The sequence below is a fragment of the Coniosporium apollinis genome (assembly GCF_000281105.1).
Source record: "Coniosporium apollinis CBS 100218 chromosome Unknown supercont1.99, whole genome shotgun sequence".
NCBI classification, from domain to species: Eukaryota; Fungi; Ascomycota; class Dothideomycetes; genus Coniosporium; species Coniosporium apollinis.
In genome coordinates, this window is record NW_006913361.1 from 1 (window position 1) to 12821 (window position 12821).

At 50.9% G+C, this 12821-nt stretch overlaps 3 protein-coding genes across 3 annotated transcripts; 1 reads left to right on the forward strand and 2 right to left on the reverse strand.

Moving 5' to 3' along the window:
* Positions 1–2650: 2650 nt before the first annotated feature.
* W97_09257 (uncharacterized protein) lies at positions 2651–4195 on the reverse strand (the record flags this gene model as incomplete). Its single annotated transcript, XM_007787118.1, has 2 exons — positions 2651–3045; positions 3181–4195. 2 exons carry the CDS (start codon positions 4193–4195, stop codon positions 2651–2653), a joined length of 1410 nt encoding a protein of 469 aa, XP_007785308.1.
* A 1920-nt stretch (positions 4196–6115) lies between these two features.
* Positions 6116–7846, forward strand: W97_09258 (uncharacterized protein; the record flags this gene model as incomplete). The annotated part of the gene is made up of 1 exon (XM_007787119.1): positions 6116–7846. The coding sequence occupies one exon, from the start codon at positions 6116–6118 to the stop codon at positions 7844–7846; it is 1731 nt and encodes a 576-aa protein (XP_007785309.1).
* Positions 7847–8322: 476 nt separating this feature from the next.
* W97_09259 (uncharacterized protein) lies at positions 8323–10155 on the reverse strand (the record flags this gene model as incomplete). The annotated part of the gene is made up of 1 exon (XM_007787120.1): positions 8323–10155. One exon carries the CDS (start codon positions 10153–10155, stop codon positions 8323–8325), a length of 1833 nt encoding a protein of 610 aa, XP_007785310.1.
* Positions 10156–12821: the final 2666 nt, after the last annotated feature.

Sequence of the window (12821 nt, forward strand, 5' to 3'; positions counted from 1 at the left end):
CCTAACCCTAACCCTAACCCTAACCCTAACCCTAACCCTAACCCTAACCCTAACCCTAACCCTAACCCTAACCCTAACCCTAACCCTAACCCTAACCCTAGGTTATGAGTGCTATATTGACTACGGTGTTACACAAAGAGCTATATATAAGTAGAAAGATATGTTTATAAATATAGAGTTCGGGTTGCTTAGTAATCGGCTTCTCATCAGTTACCTGTGAAGGTAGAGATGATGGTAATCCAGTGAAGCTATGATAGTAGCTATTCTAAAAGTCCTTTAATTTATCTTCGTGTAGAGTTAACACTTATATTTTATATATCTTCCTAGTTAAAAATAGAAAGACGATAGACAATGCATCTTAATTACATTAACCTTAAAGATCCGTCTTGTTGGCCGCTCTGAATATTGCATTCTTCTTGCGGTACAGCGGAAGTCTGCTAAAAAAAGACTGGCAATTGACGCTGTGGTAACCAATCAAATTCCCGCTGCTTAGTCGGCCGAAGCTCCCATTCCTTACGGAGAGGACTGCTTAACTATCACGTGGTACTACCCCATCTCAGCTACCGTGTTACTTCTTCAGTTGGTTTGGAAGGCATAAATTTAGCAACAGCGAAAGAAGTAATAAGGTAGTTGAGATGGAAATGTTAATGTGGTTGGCCTAAAGGTGCGCCTTAACCTAAGGGCTTTTATCAGGTGACTAGAATGCTCTTTCTTGGCAGGGCGCCTGATGCTGACAGAAATACGAACCAATCGAACTACTCATCCACTATGAAGCGGGTGAGACAGAATCATCGATTTGCTAGTATAGAATGCCATGACCCTGCAATGAGCTAAAGGTCAATAAGGCAGACAACCTTAGAATGTTGTCATGGATGGCTTGGCGTCCAATGAGAAACACTGGCGCCACCTCAGCGTAGTGTGAAGTTGGTTGCGGCATACTAAAAGAAATCCAGCACCCAATAAGAAAGACGCCAAGCCATCCATGGACGTCGGTCATCCATCCCATGTAGACCACTGCGCTCAGCTATGCCTACATATAGTTTACTGCTCCATTGAGTGACCTCCTATATAATCCCTATGGTCTCCCTTTTCACATCACTTAAAATCAGACCACAAACAGAAAGATGCATTCTATAAGGTCCATCCGAATCCAGCTGGTCCTGCTGCTGACTGCATTAACAACCGTCTTCAATATTTTCCCACTGTGCAAGGCTTTCCCAAGGAGGGAAGACGATGATACGAGCGGTAAATTGTTCCATGTCCCTACCACCTCTTCCTCTCATAACAGGGTGTCCATAGCTGACGCTGTTACCTCGCTCACAATATATCAGGCTGCGATTTGCCGTCTGGCCGCTGCTGCCGTGCCCCTTCGAGATGGTGTGTCAATGCCTGCTGCGATACACGCACTGATGTCTGCACCAAGGGCGGCTGCTACCCACCGCCTGACCCGAACGTCGCCCTATCCGTCTGGCTCACATACTGGACTCACGGTGACATCTGTTACGACGGATCGAACGGCGAAACGGAATGCACCACCCATTCCGACGCGGGAGTTCCCTACATCATCGTCAACGGAGAGTTCTTTAGCTACGGTATAGTGACTGCGGGAATATTCAAGACTAGCGATGGTTCATCGTTATGGGGTGCTAGGTTCAAAGCTTCATGGCATCAGTATAGGAGTGATGGAAGTTTTATCCTTAAGAGCAATATGGTTGATTGTACAGGTGCGCCGTCTGGAACCCTGGGGTTGACGCAGGCGTATGTTCAAGTCACGGATGAGCGCACTGGGAGAAAATCGAGTCCGATTTTTGTTCAGGTAGGTTGCTGGCACTAAAGGAAAGAAAAGGATGGGGATCTGATAGGCAATGTCTGGAACAAACTATCCTGAATTAAGGGCATTCCTTTTCTTAGCTAGTTGTTGATCTTTGGCAAGGTTTAGGGTTATAAGCGGATCTGGATGCTACAAGCATTATCAAGGCGCGTCAGGTCGTGAGTGCTGTATTGACTACGGTGTTGCACAAAGAGCTATATACAAGTAGAAAGATGTGTTTGTAAACTGAAGGTTCAGAGCTGCTTAGTAATCGACAGCCTCTAATAGGCTGTTGGACTTCGCAGGTCGGGCCTGCGAGATGAAGATGATGGTAAGTCTGGTGAAGCCGTGACAGATTCCACCCATTGAGAACACTGTCAGGGCCCTTCTCAAAGTAACAGCTCCTAAGAAGTACAAGTGGCACCACCCACTGGCTAACAGAAAGGAAGAGTACCAATCCAAATCCGGTAATCTACAAAGCCCGGATACAGTATTCAAGTCTCCATTTATTCTTCCGATCACCTTAACCAAACAATTTTAGCTAGGCAATTCTGCAATACTCCTGAACCCATGTTTTCCTTCCCAGCCTTTCAATACCACAACCGATACATCCCTTGTATCCACTTTCTCTTCACCGGGCAAGCCCATGGGCGCCGAGAATCCAAGGACCCGTGTGGCATTAGTGTGGCATACCGCGCAAGAGACACGCGCCCCTTATAACATCCGGGAACGCACGCAAGTGGAGCAGAATGCGTGGTTGCACGGTCGAAGACTATGAGAAGGTAAGAGACGTTGGCATTCAACCTATCCTTGGGTACGAGCTGTGGAAAATACAAGCACTTACATGCTATCGCACAACCTCTTCCTGCAAGAGGTACACGCGACCTTCTGGGACACCGCAACCGACGTCCCCACCTGTACATCCCCGGCAGCGAAGTCGATCTCCCCAATGCTCTTGATTTGTCTGAAATAATGCTGCCCAGTAGTAGCGGCCGCCATTTCGCGGTAAAACTCGTAGAATAGATAACCAGCAGCAACGTAATGCTCCAGCGTGATCGGAGAAGGTGGGGTTAGTATGCCCATCAGGCCCTCGAAGGCGACGGAATTAGGAATCTGCACGCTTACAACCGAGGTGCCCGACTTGTTCCAGGTGTAGGGTCTTTCGCTGTCCGGCAGGATTTGCTGGCGGAGACGGCCGCCGGCAGCCAGGCCCATGGACCAGCCAGTGGTGTCCTCTGGAGCTTATCGGGTACTCGGTTGTTCAAATAACTGCGCATACGATGGAGATGCTGCCGATTGCGCCGCTTTTAGTAGTGGTGAACCGTATAAAGGAGTTGTTGCCAAGTAATCGGCGGGTGCCGCTGGCATACCCTTAGCGAAGGATGGCAGAGGAGCGCTTTGTATGTCCATGCCCTGGGTAAACACCCCACCCAGTGGATACGACTGAGGCAGCATCGGCTGTGGATACGAGTAATGCGACTGCGGTTGATACGACTGATACGACTGCCTCTGAGACATAACATCTTGATGCTTTCGCTGGCGGAACCAGCCAAGCCCCAAATTTCGCTTCGGCTTCTCATACTCAGATTTGATCCGGGCATCAATAACAGCGTTATCCGAGAGGCCAGCATCAACAAGTTTGGACCATGATTCAAGCCGTTTCCCGTCGTGGTGGAGCTCAAAGTTGGAGAGCGGCATGTCTTTCAATATGGTTCTCTTTCGTACCTCATCAAACAGTACAAAGGGAGAAAATTCCTGCGTGACGACAGCGTGTTTGCGAAAGTTCGTAGAGTCGATGATTTTGAGGCGAACGCTGTATAGTGCTGTTAATGGCAGGTTGGGCTGTAGTGGACCATCAGAATCAACGCGAAGCTCGCGCAGTAATCTTGGGCGGATCTCACGCTCCTTGCCTCCAAGAGTGGGGAATCCGTTTCCCATGTTCTTCAAGAACACTTCGCTTCCTGCCGATATACCGCATTGACGTGGGGATTTCGACAGCGTGAGGCTAGGATTATCGTACGAACCACGCGTACGCCTTACCTCCAGCTTCCCGCCAGAAGGGGTGATCTCAAGTTGAAGTCCGCCAATGTCCTCTTTACCTGTCAGCTGCTTCTCGATGGAGTACCCGGTACCAATGGGCATGGCAACGAACTGCTTAACCGTGTCCTTCGAGACGGCAATGCCATCAAGCCATTCCTGCGGCGGCGCTACAATATAGTCTTGCTTCGCATCCGTGGTTCTTGGTGGTGCATTCCAAGGCCGACCAGATACCGCATTGATACCTCCAACGAAGACACGTATGGCGAACTTGCTTTTTGCCTCAAATGAGATCCACATTGCTTCTCGCTGGTACATAGGGAAGAACACGCCAGATTTGTTCGCCATGTCAAGGAGGCTTTTGTTGTTAGACTTCCTTAGCTTGTTGGTATAAGGGGCAACATTATGGAGTGGGAGAAGTCCGAAGTCAGCAGGCAGACCATGCACCTGCTTGTCCTCCGGAACTCGCAACGTGCGATGGAAACCGATGAGAAGGTCACCATCGTTAATAGAGAGCCGGGAGTCAGTGCACTGTACACGAATTTGTACCCTCGATAAGAATGTTCCAAACGTTTCGTTCTCGTTGATGTGCAAGTCGGCGTCAGGATCGTAACGTGAGGGACCCCTCGTAACGAAGACCGGCCAGTCAGACCAGTTAGGCTCCTCGAGCTGTAGTGCCTTCCCAGCTTTCTCCGACTTCAATCCCAAGACTCGCTCATATCCTGTTCAGATGATTAGATGCCAAATACCTGATCATCAAACTCATACGGACCTTAAGCTGCGAGCAGTTCATTAAGCTGAGGGAGCGAGGTGTGCGCAGAGACGTCAAAGCTGATTTTGAAAGAACCTTTGATGTTGGGCTTTTTCAATCCTTCTAACCTCAACCTCGTGATTGGATCAGGGATGACAGGAATATTGTCCTGGCAAGGCAAGTCGCGGGCGTCGGAAGCACCATGGTAGCTAAACCCCTCAAGCTCATGAGATTTGGATTTCCCTAATTTCGAGTCAGATCAGAGATTGAGGCGCGCCATAAGAGGTGTTCCTGGTCGAACCTTGATTTGTGACGTCAAAGTGCTCATTCTGAATAGAGCCATTGTCCTTTGGCTTGGTCGAGATCTTTGCACCTACTCCAACTTGTGAGGAACGGAGAATATGTGTAAATCGGCAAAGACACAAGGAGTCCTACCTCCTTCGTTAATCACACCGCCTGCAGGCAATTCAAGCATAACGTTCCTCTCTGAAACATCCGCAGGCAACTCAACCCTCACCTTCTCCGCATGCAGCTCCACTGGATCATCAGCAGCTACCTCATGGGCTTCATGACCCTCGTGGATCTCCTGTTCAGCCTTCTTCGGCGAGAAAGTCGATAGCCAATCCCCAAAGCCAGAAAAACTCGTAACATCCACCACCTCCGCACTCCTTGACGGCAGGCCAGGAGACGGCGGGCGATGACTGTAGCCGTGATGGTCCATAGAGGCAATACTGCAGGAGATTCCACAGTATATTTCTTCTGCGAGGAGTTGCGACCGTAGAGGATTTACCCATGCCGAAGTTGCGACAGAGCCTTATTAGTAAGTCATAGTGGTTGCTCAGCTCTTCCAAGAAAAGCTTAGTGGCTGACGCCTCGGCGCCCAAGCGTCCAATCGTAAGAGGCTCGAAAAAGCCATCGCTTGAACCCTTTCCGTGGTTTAGGTAGCATGATTCACCATCGGCCGTGCCGCACTTGCAGCTGAAACCGGCTTACTGTATTATCATTGTAAAAGCGTCAGCCTCTCCTTGCCACCGATCTTTCACTAATGATTGACCGACATCGTTTTGAATTATGATAGCAGTGTCCTTGGCGATTAATGTCGCCGAGCACGTTACTACGAAGGTTATCAGGACCCCAGGCACTCCGCATTCGAGTCTCTTTTGACGAATGATCTTCTGTCTGACAACTTTCAACGTCTCGCGCTAAACCAGCTATTACACTCGCTTGTATGACGGAGTCAGCGGGCCTGGTCTATCATCACGGTCGCAATGCCTAGGCAACCTTTCAGACCGGCATTTGTGGGCTTAGATCGTCATAGCATTGCCCCGAAGCATGGAGGACCACGCGATAAACCTGGCTCTACTAAAGCCGCGGCAGCATGGATGAACAAGCTCTATACCCGTTCGAATTTCGACTTTTGTGGAGTTTACCTGACTGCGCCGCCTCCAACTGGAAAGACCAAGACGGGAGAATATACTTTCGCGAGCGGTTTCGTGGGCAATCTCTGGACCGCGCTAATGCCAGACCTACGAAAGCAAGGATGGGGAATTTTTTTCCTGTACGCAGCTTACAGCTCTCCTGGCACCAAGAACAGCCGTGCTCCTGTGCCATTTCCACTATACCTTGCCAGAGAGCATGGTGTTTTGCACGCCCAACACATCAAAAAGATTGTGGGTGGGCTTGAGTCGGACAACGCAGGAGCGGTGGTTTACATTGACAACGAGCAGGGAAAGGAGATGGTGCCAACCTTGGTACCGTATCTTGAGGAACTCTTCCGAGAGATGGCACGGCCTGGCCCCGACAACCTTGCTCCCGTGAGGCCGGGTTTCTACAATTGGGAAATCGGGTGTAGTCAGATGGCCACTAGCACGCCGGACCTACTCACCTGGGCAATAAACATCGAACCTCGATTCGATCAGCAATACAAAATCGTCAACGGGAAATTCATATCCGAGCCGGAACTCTACCCGCTCCACACCTCTACACATAAGAAGTTCGCTACACAAATGCCTGTAGGCCGACAGGGCGTCCTGGTCAATTACGTCCCAACTGAGGTCCCCAGGAACATGAAGAAGTTTCCGACAGTGGCTGACTGGAACATGGACTACAGCTTCGTCAGAGACCCACGGTATCCCGAAGCGAATCCGTGGTTCACATTGTCAGGTTCGACGAAGCTGCGAGGAGACTATAATAAAGATTCATTGAGCATGGAGATCAAAGCTTTTGATGCTCCGAAGTCTACAGTGATTGAAGGAACAGTCATCGAGCCAGAAGCTCCCATTGTGTTGTCTTCTCCCAATCGGGCCTTCTCACTCGACGTGAGTGGAAATGTGGTTTCTGCGAGCAAGCCAACCAATGGCTCTGAGTGGTCTGCTTGGGTGTCTCTTAACCTCCCGAACCCCAAGCCGGTCCTGCGACGTCTACGCGCTTTGGCAGCCATCTCTCCGAGCCAAGGCGAAACTCTTGTGTATTATGTCTCCAAGAATAATCAATTGTGCGGCCGGCGCAAAACGCAGACTGCGGACTGGACCGCTCCGGCCGTTCTCGCAGGCGATACTCTTGTGCACTATTTCAGCAACATCATCACCGTCGCGACCAAGAAAGAAGGCGTCCTCGTCCTCTTCATCGACTCGCACGTACAATTGCACATGGTGCGCTCGCTGGCTACACCGACCGACTGGCCTGGCGCCCTGCACATGCTTATTGGAGAGAAGACAGATAAGTTGCTCCCAGGTACCGGTCTTGCAGCTGCCATCCTGGCTTCCGGACAGGGGATCGTTCTTGCCATTGGTCGCGACCTCCGTCTATACTTCTGCAACTTCACCGGCGTCAGCCAATGGACGGAGCCAGCTCCCCTGGGCGAAGAAGACCAGAAGCTGTGCAGCCACTCTCGCTTAGCTGCCGCTGCCGTGGAGCCCGACACAGTGCAGGTCGCGGCAATCACGAACCTCGGTCTGGCGTGTGTGTACAAGCTGAAAGCATCCGGATCGAGCTGGTCTCTGCTCGGTGGTCGACAGCCGTACCCCAGAGTGCCTCCTCAGGACGTGCCGGATGGATATACGGGTGAGAGCGGGACGAAGACGGTTGCTGATGCGACACACTGGAGTATCAATCCTTACGGTGATATACATCTTGGGATGGAGACGGAAGGCATGACGCTCACTTGTGCGGGAACGTTTCCTGGTAAGTCGGCGATTTTGCAGCGGCGGATTAACAGGCTTGGTGATCGGTGGTATCGATTGCCATAGTCGCGTCAGAATGTCTTTCGGCGAATCGTTCTTGGGATGCTTGGAATGTTCGGTTGGGTTTCTACTGGTCGTTTGAGGACAAAAGTTGATTCTTTCCAGCTCATGAGGGAAAAATGGTTTTATCCAATGCACGACCAGTTGTCATCTTTGAAGTTGTTATCTAGTGGTACTAATAGTATAGCCTGATCAGTTACATGACTGAGATTAAGATCAAAACATCTGAATATATCATGCATATATGCTCGATCACGAATAATGAGAGTGCAAAAGAACTAGTAATCATTACGGGCTGGAGCGCAGTACCAAATTCGTTGATGCTACCGAATGCATCCTGCATCAAATCGCTGCAGACCTCACTTTTAACCAGACCTGAATTCATATGAGTTTACTCATGATGTGAGATGAATGTGAGACGAGTCCATAAGAAAGACTCGAACGTCCGTGATATCCAAGAAAGAAACCCTACACAGGGTACACTAACTTTGCGCATCATCGCTCGTGGCCGCCGACTCCTTCCACCCATTCTTGCCTGTATTCTCCCAGATCGGGAGCTTCGAATTCATCCGCAGCCTTACAAGCGACGTCGGCACAACCGTCTCCCACGGCTCGCCCTGCACTTTTTCCGTGCCGACGTTCTTCTCGGCCTCCTCGACCTCCTTGGCCAGGCTGGCATATTGATGGAACGACACGCGAGACACCGGCCCGGCCTGCCAGAGCCGGCCCGTCTCCATGAAATACAGTACGTCTTTGCCGAAGCCCGGCTTGGCGGCGAAGTGCACTTTCGCGGCGCCGGCCTTGACGAAGTCGGCGAAGACCGGGTCGGCAGAGGAGAAGGTGGCACGAGCCGCCCAGGTGGACCTTCGAGCCCAGTAGTATGGGTACAGAGTATATGGAGTGACCTTGTTGACCCATTGATAAATTCCCGCTATGTTTTTGGATCCAGTCTTGTTGTTTTCGAACTCATGTTTTACGTTTTCTTCAAACTGCGCTATAGTGGTCGAAGTCGTCGACTTGAACGTTTTCACGATGACTTTGCTCGATGCGCGAGACGTAACATCCTTCGAGTACTGACTTGCAATCTTCGTGGCTGACTCGCGTGACTTGTTCTCGGCCCAGGAGGCGTTGGACTTGACATCAACAGTAGGACCGTATTTTGCCGAGATACTGATACCGGCTTTGTTCGCAGAATCTTCTTTGATGACATTGGAAGCCACTCTGTTCAACGCAAACCGTTCCGTCATTTGCGAATCGCGCTGTTCCTCCGTCTCCGTAGACGATGTGGTCACGGTGGTCAGTTCCGTCCGGTCTAGACGTTTGGTTTCACGGACAAAGTGCTCGGATTGAAGTACGTTCTGGATGTTACCGATCTCGGCTTTCTCATAACGGACGATATGGTCACGCACGACTATTAGATCTCCAACGCCTGTTGGCGACACCAATGGAGCTAGCGGAGTGGGAAGTTTGGTGCCTGAGACGCTGTCGCCTTCCTTAAAAGCTCCCAATTGCAGCCATGTGGGCGAAACATTGACAATCCCGAGATGCCCGAGCGGGAATACGCCCTTTGAGGCGCTCACGGTGTCGTTGGTCTTTTCTTCTGCTGTAATAGCCTTTTCGAGTTGATTTGTGGCCCTGCGCAGAGCATTCAACAGACCTTGATGCAGATTGGGTAGAGGAATCCATGTGTTTGCCCCAAAAACACCATCCACGGCTTTAGCACCATCCTCGCTAAGGAGCTCTGTTCTCCACTCCGGTTTGATGAGCGGAGGGTTGGCCAGAGTGTACTTCCAGCCCGGAGTATCCTCTTTCCAATCGAAGTAGCCATAAACACCACCACTGCTGAGGACACCAAGGGCTTCTGACAGAGTTGCAACCAATTGTGTTGCTGCCTCTACAGTCGGGATAGCTGGCACAATGAGGTCCCTAACAGACACATTTGATCCTCCAGTTGGCCGTTCAGGCGGCTTGAGACTTGAGAGTACGAGTGATTTGAGAAAGAACTCTCGAGTGGCGTCGTCGAGTTTGGTCTCTCGATCCTCCGCGTGCGGATGGTCAGTCTTCGTCGCAAGGCTTGCCGCGAAGGACTTGACTAGGTCATAAAGCTGTCGGAATCTCTCTGCAATTGGTCCGAGGGCATCGATGTCTGTGGCTCGCACGAACAGATGCACTAGAGCAATATCTAGTCGCGACTCATCAGAGCTCCAGTTTCTCTCAGTAATCAACTCTGGCAAGTCATGATACTCAAAAGCTTTCTGAATGCTCTGGCGGACAAGCTTGGTGGGTAAATTGTCCTCAGTAACGCCATTGGTCATGCCTGCTGTGATCAAATCATCGAGCTGTCTGATATTCCTGCCATAGCTAAGCTCTTCGATGATCTGTTTCTCTCCTTGAACAGCCGAAACATGAGTCCACGACTCTCCAAAGCTACGCTCAATCTCGCTCCACGTCTTGCCTTCTAGGCTCGGCGCTTCCCTCAGACCTATGGCTCCTCACAGGTATCATTCATAATTCTTCCGACGGCGCCAACATCTCCTCAAGCAATATCGCGAAGCCGAATCATACCCACCGAGACGGTGAGGAGCGAACGACAAGACGCGAAGTCCCTGCCCGATACGACGAAGAGTGGTCGAGCGACGACAGTGAGCACTCGAGTGACAGCGATTTGAGTGAAGATGATCCGAATTACGACAACGAGGGCTTGGAGGACGATGAAGAGCATCAGAGCTCTAGGAAACACGGTCGCTGGTCACCAGCAGACGATGAGCGCTTGATCCAATGGAAGAAGGAGGGGAAAGAATGGAAATGGATCTTCCAGCAATTTCCTGGACGGACCCAGGCGTCAGTTCGTTCACGCTGGTACGTCACACTACGATCAAAAGCGGAATCGTCTTGATCAATAGTCGCACCGAATCCTGTATCAGTCTTATGGTAAAGCTTTCCAGAGGGAGACAGTGGGAGTCCAAAAGTCGATGCCCTTCCCAGTTAGCTCCCAAAGATGCTTTTTGTATCCTGCCAGCGCCCACCGGTACATCTTCTCTGCCTCGTCCAGCTTGCCCTGATCCGCGTAGGTTGCCCAGGGTGTTAATCGTGGTGGGTGTGGATATATACTTCATCCAAGCGAAGCGATCGATCAGCTTCAATGCTTCGATCAGCTGTGCAACACCATGCCCGCCCATCGCCGAATCCTGCAGTGTCCCGAACGCGCCCTTGGCCGGAACTGGTCCTAAGCTTGCATGAACGGTACTTGCTGCGGTCTCGATGCTCGAGGGTGTATGCTCGGCAGTCCCGGTGCAGAGAACACGTCCCCCTTGGCAATGTGGAAGGCGGTTTGGTAGGAATGCATTGCGATGTATTCGTTTGTCTGTTGGAGGATCTGCGCGTAGTCGACCTTTCACGTCATGGTCCTTTCGCGTACCTGGATAGAGCATCAGGCGGTAGTACTGTGCGATATCTAGCTCGGCATAAAGTCCCATAGAGATATAGGTCGCGACATAGGCCATTACCTCTCAAGGTATAGTATCCTTCCATGGCTTTGCCAACTGCTGTAGCGGGCTGAGCGCGGTGGAGACATGCGAATTCATTTGTATGACGAGCAATTATATCTAGCAGCTCGTCGGTAAAGGAAGGGATTAAATATTCGCTACGTGCGATCCGGCGAGACGCATTTGGCAAAAGGTTAGTTCAGTGGAGTGAAACTCACGGATCATCGCTTCCGTCACCTTTGTTTTGGGCCTAGCCCTTTCTGGCGCGAGCGTGCTGAGTAAGCCTTCAGCGGAGCCGCGTTGACTTGCGGGGGTATGTTGCTCATTCTTAACATCGTCACCGCTTCATGTACGATACTCAACACAAAAATTACCAACTTCGCTTAGGGCACAACCTCAATGGCCAAGAATCCCCCCGACAAAAGACTGGTCTACCTAGTATTAAAAAACGTTTTCAAGGGAGCTGACGCGCAAGTGCGCGACCCAAAGAAAATTCGCAAACGCATTGACACTGTAGCGACGTCCGGGATCTTATCCACGAGCACAATATTGACAATGTTTGCCATGTGGCGAAAGTCCTTCTTGAACAGCAGATATTCGAATCTACACTGAAGGCCAAGGCCCGTTTTCCAGAGGTATTCGAGGTGTCTCCGGCACAGAGTGCAGAGCGCGCAGTATCTGAGGCTGAAGCAGCAAAGACTGAAGCGGATGCTATCAAAGGTGCTGCTGAGAGTCATACCCTTCCTCCTCCTCCCCCTCCAACAGGCGACAGGAGATAGAACCCGCATCACTCGGAGCGTTAAACGGAAGAGAAAGGACACGGTAACATTCACAGCCTTTAATAAGACACCTGGCTTCGAGTTTCACCGGTGGGAGCGAGGGAAGAGGTACCAGGCTAGATGAAGCTGCATGGGCTTATCGCAGTCCTCAAGGAGACAATCATACAACAGAGTCAGATTATAGAAGCACTGAAGGCAGGACAAGAAGAGCTCAAAGCGGGATAGAGAAAGCCGGCCGAAACGGATGAAGCCACGGGGACACAACTATCGCATACAGGCTCTGCTCCGTCGAGGAGGTTTTTGGAACTCTGAGAGTCAGGGATAACCGGCATATCCTGGAAATGTTAGCAGTATCCTATGAACCACCTAGTAATCAAAGCGCACTTCAGTCTGATACGGTTCGCTGTCCGCTATTGTGGTATCTGAATCGCTCATTGTTAAAACGGATGGCCGGATGAAACTGATGATAAAGGCGTCCTTGGGAAAGAGAGGGTAGTAGTTTCGTTGGGGGATGTCGTGCTTTGTGTAGGGCCGGTCCGAGGTATGAAGGTCTTTTTGTATTATCCCCTTCGTCGCTGCCTAGCAGACGGGGAGAGTTGACACGGCGGGCAGCTCAGCTGCACCTTGAAATCCGCCCATGCAAACTGACTGAAAGATCCCACCTCTCCAGTATCATCAATGCGCCTTGCTACGGCGACACGCTAATGACTTCGGTCA